The sequence below is a fragment of the Meleagris gallopavo genome, chromosome 3, assembly GCF_000146605.3.
Source record: "Meleagris gallopavo isolate NT-WF06-2002-E0010 breed Aviagen turkey brand Nicholas breeding stock chromosome 3, Turkey_5.1, whole genome shotgun sequence".
Classification (NCBI taxonomy): Eukaryota; Metazoa; Chordata; class Aves; order Galliformes; family Phasianidae; genus Meleagris; species Meleagris gallopavo.
The window spans coordinates 33,134,997-33,140,996 of record NC_015013.2 but is presented as its reverse complement, the minus strand read 5'-3'; the positions used below and the strand labels follow the sequence as shown (position 1 = coordinate 33,140,996).

The 6,000-nt window shown below is 36.9% G+C and overlaps 1 protein-coding gene across 1 annotated transcript in view; it reads left to right on the top strand.

Moving 5' to 3' along the window:
- Positions 1 to 2,242: 2,242 nt before the first annotated feature.
- The window catches only part of INVS (inversin), a 31,197-nt gene continuing 27,439 nt past the window's right edge, over positions 2,243 to 6,000 (top strand). The window contains exon 1 of the mRNA XM_019613891.2: positions 2,243 to 2,747. Coding sequence (XP_019469436.1) covers positions 2,648 to 2,747 — 100 coding nt within the window. The 5' untranslated portion in view covers positions 2,243 to 2,647. The remainder of the gene's footprint in view (positions 2,748 to 6,000) is intronic.

Genomic DNA, 6,000 nt, shown 5'->3' with positions numbered 1-6,000 from the left:
TTTTTTTGAGCATCAATATTTGCTGTATTTTTTCTAATAGATAAAAATTCTGGACTAGCTCCCACCACTGCTTTCCATATACAAAGTCAAACAATTGAAAGGACACTCATCCACGTTTGTTTTGGCGATAGCATCCATATGTTTATGGTTTCAGAGCCACATTATTGTTCTGTTCAGACTCCCCAAGTTTACAGAGACATGGTTTGTTTCTCAGTTAAAATGAGATGTTTCTTTGTCCAAAAGAAGAAGATTTGATCTTTTCTGTTTATTGTTAATATTTTGGTAGCGCTCTTTTACTGAACTCAATATCTTGATCTTTGTCGTGTTTTTCCTCAGGTTATGTACGCACTCTAATATGACCTCTTTGTTTTTTTGGAGACCAGAGAAACTTAGCTGCCCATTCATCTAAGTGAAGCATTTACAAGACTTACTTATTCCCACTTATTATATAGGGAATAGCTCTAGAAGAAAGGTTTCTTAGTATAAGTCCCACATAGGTCGCCCAAAGGTTAGGTGGTCTGTGTATCCCACAGAAGGTCCAAACATTGTTTTTTAAATTTCTGAAATCCATGTGTGAAGGCAGGTGCTTTAATTGTATTGATCTTGTGTGCAGAATCCAGAACTAAATTTTCTTCTTTTTTTTAAATTTTTATGGAGATGTCCATGATATTATGTATTTTGTTTTTACATACTTGTGTAGATTGACCTGGTAAGTGAATATGGATACCTATGTCTTATTTTTCGAACATATAGTATTTCTCATAGATTGTTGATAGCAGAGGATGGAAGTATCCAGGTTTACTTATTTTCTTTGCTCTTGCTTTTTAGCTTTGCTAATTTTTATTTTGCTTTCTTCACATTTTCAAAATACAGGTGATTTTTTTCATAGCAAAATGCATGTAAAATTAAAGTGATTAGATACTTATATCTTTTCTGATTTCTTAATGACCTATTTCTTATTTCATTCCATTTTAGTTTTCAAGCTGTGTTAAATTCAATTTGGAAAAGAACTCTTACAGCAGCATGGGATTTCTTCCACTTCTTTTTTTTCCTTTAGAAATTATAGGGGGAAAAAAAAGAAGTGTTGCTAAAAGAAAGGTAGATTTGCTGAAATATAATGGGAAAATAAAATTACTTATTTCTGTTTGTAAGATGTGTGCCTTGGTATTGAAAAGGTCCAGCCCTTTCATTTTGCAGGATTTCAAGCAGTGCAGGGTTCTGATAGTGTGCTGAGCTGTTGGTCTCGTGAGTAGCCATCTGTGTTTGAGCTGTGATGGTGGTTAGTTAAAAAAAGCTATAAATCTGTGCTGGTTTTTTTTGTGGAAGGCTTAATGCTTACTTTCCTCATTGTTTCTGCCTGAGCCCTTTTATTGTAAACTGAGAGTTCAGGTATGAACCCAAATTCACAAAGCTGTTAGGATCTTAGATCACTTTAACATAAAATGAAGAAGCAATTACCTATTTACAGGGATGAAATCATAAATAGTAACTGAAAAAAAAAGAAAAGAAAAGAAATTGACTGGTCAGTTGGGCATAAGTGATTCTTGAGTAAATGTTTCAGCCAAGACTTGATTGTAGACAAAGACTCTTATTCTACCAGAGCTCTTTTGAGATCACGAGGGAAAGGTTTAAGTAACACTAATGCTAGAATACAAAAAATAAAATGAAATAAAATATTAAAACTCACTTTTCATTTTTGTTAGTTGGCTTATCTGTGACTATTAACAGATGCGTACCAGCTGTTACATATACAACATTTGTGAGCCATTAGATAAGAAAAACCTTTCCCTGGTTTTCTTGCAGCAGTGATTTCCTCCTTCCCTTTCTTGTGCAGTGTGACTTCTTAAGAATTTATCAGAAGGTTAAGTGAGTGGACTTGTATGCTGAGAGCTTAACGCTAACATGACACTTGAACAAATAATTCTTCAAATTAAGCTCTTTATATTAAAGATTTTAGTTGTGATAATTAGAAAGTGTAGACTCAAGTGTAAAAAAATTATTTATTTATTTTATTTACTGTGTTTCAGTAATTGTTAACCTGATAGTATCTTAAATATTAGGAAATGTATTTGTTTCTTTTGAAGTTCTGTTTTGTTGGGTTTTTTTGAATGGTTAAGTTAGGCAAACTAAAATATTTACTTCTGTAGTCATACTCAGATTTAAATTAAAAAAAAAATTGTAGCAGGAAAAGCATTTTGAAGAAAAAGTATTTTAGAATCATGGTATTATTACAGTAATATCTTGATAAGCCAAAAATATTTTTCCCATTTCCCATTACTTTCTTCACAGCAACTGCAGTGTTTCACTTCCTCATGATGAACACATGATATTTGACACTAAAAAGAAAAGAGTAAGAGATATATGATAGTAGTTAAGGATGTGGCTATGAATGCTGAAGAGGAAAAGGGCATAGCAGCAGAAAATACAGTCCTCCTGTTGAGCAGATACTTTTATGTAAACATAAAAAGGAAAAATGAAAGCTTTTATTTGTTTCATGGACAGCCAAACGAGACAACATTGTTTCTTGTTGTCACAGATTTCTTACAGTATTAATTCCAACAGTATGTCTTTTTAGGAAACAGTTGAAGTATTTTTGAAACATCCTTCTGTAAAAGATGACTCGGATCTTGAGGGAAGAACTTCCTTCATGTGGGCAGCTGGGAAAGGCAGTGACAACGTCATTAGGACTATGCTGGACTTGAAACTGGATATTGATATCAATATGACAGACAAATATGCTGGGACAGGTAAGATACTTTTCAATGAAGAACCATTGAATGATTCCAATTAGTGTGATTTTCACCAAATAAAACATGCTGTTAGCTTCTGTATTAATCTTTTCGTAGGGATGTTGCTGTGATGGTATATTCCAAACAAGAAAAAAAATTGTGTAACAGTTTTTCACTTTTCTCACGTATGGCTTCTATTATAATTTGAATTACATGAAATGGTAAATAAGTGCAATATCAAAGTTTTGTTGTTCAGCATTTGAAAAATAGCAAGTATGACTATCACTTGCAATTTGCAGTTTTCACTTCCTTTAGTTATAAGGGTCTTTACATCTTCAATTTCAGTTGCCATAAAATTCTGTTTATAAATCTGAGTTCTTTCCTTACAAATGAACACACCTCAAATTAGTCTTTTCACATTATGACAATTTTGTAAGTTGTGAGTTAAAAGAAAAAACACTGTGACAAACAAAATGTCTGACATCTCTGTCTTTCTGTCTGATGGCTCTGTGGACTACATACTCAACCATTTTAGCATTGTTTCATCTTTTATTAGTGCTGCTTGTACTTGCTGCTATAAGGGATAGGTCCCTTATAAATGCCTTTCAGTATTTCAGATCTTAAGTACAGTAATGTTGTAGACAGTGTGCAGACCTCCTTATAAGGGAGCTGCTCTTTGCGAACAGTACTTGGAGACTTTCTGAAATTATTCAGGTGTGGTTTTCGTGGTTGAATAATTCAGGTGGCTTTTATCTACCAGGGTTACACCTAGCAGTAATGCCTAATCGCTTTCTAATCCTGATCTTGCTGTAGGACTTCAAGGCAGTTAATGGATGTTCCATTTACTTGAAGCTGCCACTGTATAGAGCACGCTAACAGTCTTAAAGTTCAGAGCTATGCCGTTCTTCACTTGCTATCAAACAGTCTGAATTTTACCACTATGCAAATGTGTGCAGCAGGGAGAACTTTATTATAGTGAGCTGTAAACTTCAAAGGAAGCCCACCAGTAAATCACTTTCTAATTGCAGACCTGATTTTTTTCTGAAGATTTGTAATCCTTCCCAAGTTTTGGTGGGGGAAGAGTAGTATTGTAATCTAACAGGAAACCATGGAGTAATAGAAAATATTGCACATGGCTGTGCCCAGGCTGCAGTTGCTGAGGAGAGTTCAAGTTTGTGTTTTGCTGACTTTTGTGCTGAACTCAGTTAAGCTCAGTCATATTGTTGCATTAACGTAGCTTTTTGCATTTACTTAAAAAGAGCAAGTTCTCCATTCAGCTCAAGACTCTGCTTATTGTGTAGGAGAATGACACCAAGGGAAAGGAATTTCCCTGTTCGCAGAGATCAGCGCTGCAGGAGCATTACAGGGGCAGCTTTATAGCTCTGCCGTCACTGCATACAATGGTGAGGGCTCTGTCTGTCCGACGAACAAAGGTCCCATTGTGAGCAGCTGGCTGGGGAATCTCTTCAGTCACCGTGACTCCATCACAGAAAATTTGGCTTACAAGAAAATACTGAGCACAAAGTGCGAAACAAGATGCCTGCGTCAGAATGAGTGATAGAGGGGAAGAAGCAGCCAAGCTGACACAGCAGCTCTTTTTCTCTTGCATTGTTATACACACCCCATGTGTCATCGGATTGAGTGGTTTACTGCCTTTGCTTTCATAAGAAATGCAGTACAAAAACCAGAACCTAAAGTTTACTGTGAGGTCAGAACATGAAGACTAGGCCTGTCCAAATACATAAAGCTGCAGGGACTTCATTCTGGTCAAATTTCTACTTATAGCCTCCCACTCGCATAGCTAGTGCAGATCTTGCTTTCACGACTGTGGTAAATGTCCATATGAGAGGTTTTTTCCCCATGATACCTGCAACAAATGAACGTTAGGATCATTGTAAAAGCAAGATTTCAATTCTAAACACAGCACTAGTCATATTGTCTCAAGCCACCCATTGCTTGTAGGAAGTTCCTCATTTGTATCACAACCCAGTCACTATTGTTGGGAATCAAACCTATAAGGCCAGTATGAACAACCTGCACTTTTTAGTAGCATCTGCGTGGCAGATTATGCTGGGCCACTGTTTCATAAGCTGTATGAAGTGGTGTCAGTGATAAGCAGTGTCAGGCAATTACTAAAAGCATGGCAGTTTGACATTCTGGACATGGTTCAAGAAGTAATTCCTTCTAGTATCTTGTAGTAAATCCTTTCTAGTGGCCTTTCTGTGCTATGCCTTTCTGTGCAGTGCCCCTGATGGATCCTGACTGTGCCTGTCATAACTTGAAGCAAGAAGAGGGATGCAGGTACTGTGTACAGCCCCACATCTTGCTTGTCTGACCAGACTGAATAATGACCAAATTGGAGCGTTTGTGAAATTTCGTGGGAGAATAAGAATGCACTGCACAAACTCATCGAATCATAGAATGGTTTGGATTGGAAGAGACCTTTAAGATCATCTAGTTCCAACCCCCCTGCTATGAAGTACACTTATAAATTGCATGTTTTTGTATTTCTTTTCTGCATACTTTGTACGTTGTCATCGCTGAAGTAGTTTATATGTTAGGAGGTGCACCTCTGAGAACATAGATCATTTTATTCAATTGCTAACTGTTGGAAATAATCCAAAGCATTTTGAAATCAATTTGTAACCAAAGTAAGTGTCCTCAATTTGTCTGAAATCTCGTTGTGTGTAGTTTGTCTTTCCTTCAGAAAGTACCCTGAGTTGGTTATAGTGGTATTTCTGCATTCTCCTCAACCACAGGCTGCAATACCAGCAGTTGCATCAGTTAGTAACTTCAGTCCTAAGACACCATGTCTTTACCTCTGTGGTCTCCGTGTTATTTGTTGATTTAAGTTTAGTAAAGTCTGCATGCATTTAGAGATGAGAAGACAAAAAGAAGAGTAGGGTTTTCTGCAAAGTCAACTTGCACAGTTTATATTCAATAGAACTTCATATACTGTAGGGGTGGAAGGAAATGTGGTATGTTTAAGTTCCTTCTGGTACTTAAAGGGATATAAGCAGCATGCTAATCAAGTTTTCACACGATAGGACAAAGGGAAAGAGAGGAGATTTAGATTAGATGTTCAGGGGAGATTTTTTAAGTGAGGGAGTGGTGAGACACTGGCAGGGGCTGCCCAGAGAGGCTGTCATTCCCCATTCCTGAAGGTGTTCAAGGCCAGATTGGATGGAGCCCTGGGGCAGCCTCATCTAGTGCCTGATATAGTGGTTGGCAATCCTGCCTGTGACAGGGGGGTTGGAACTAGATGATCTTT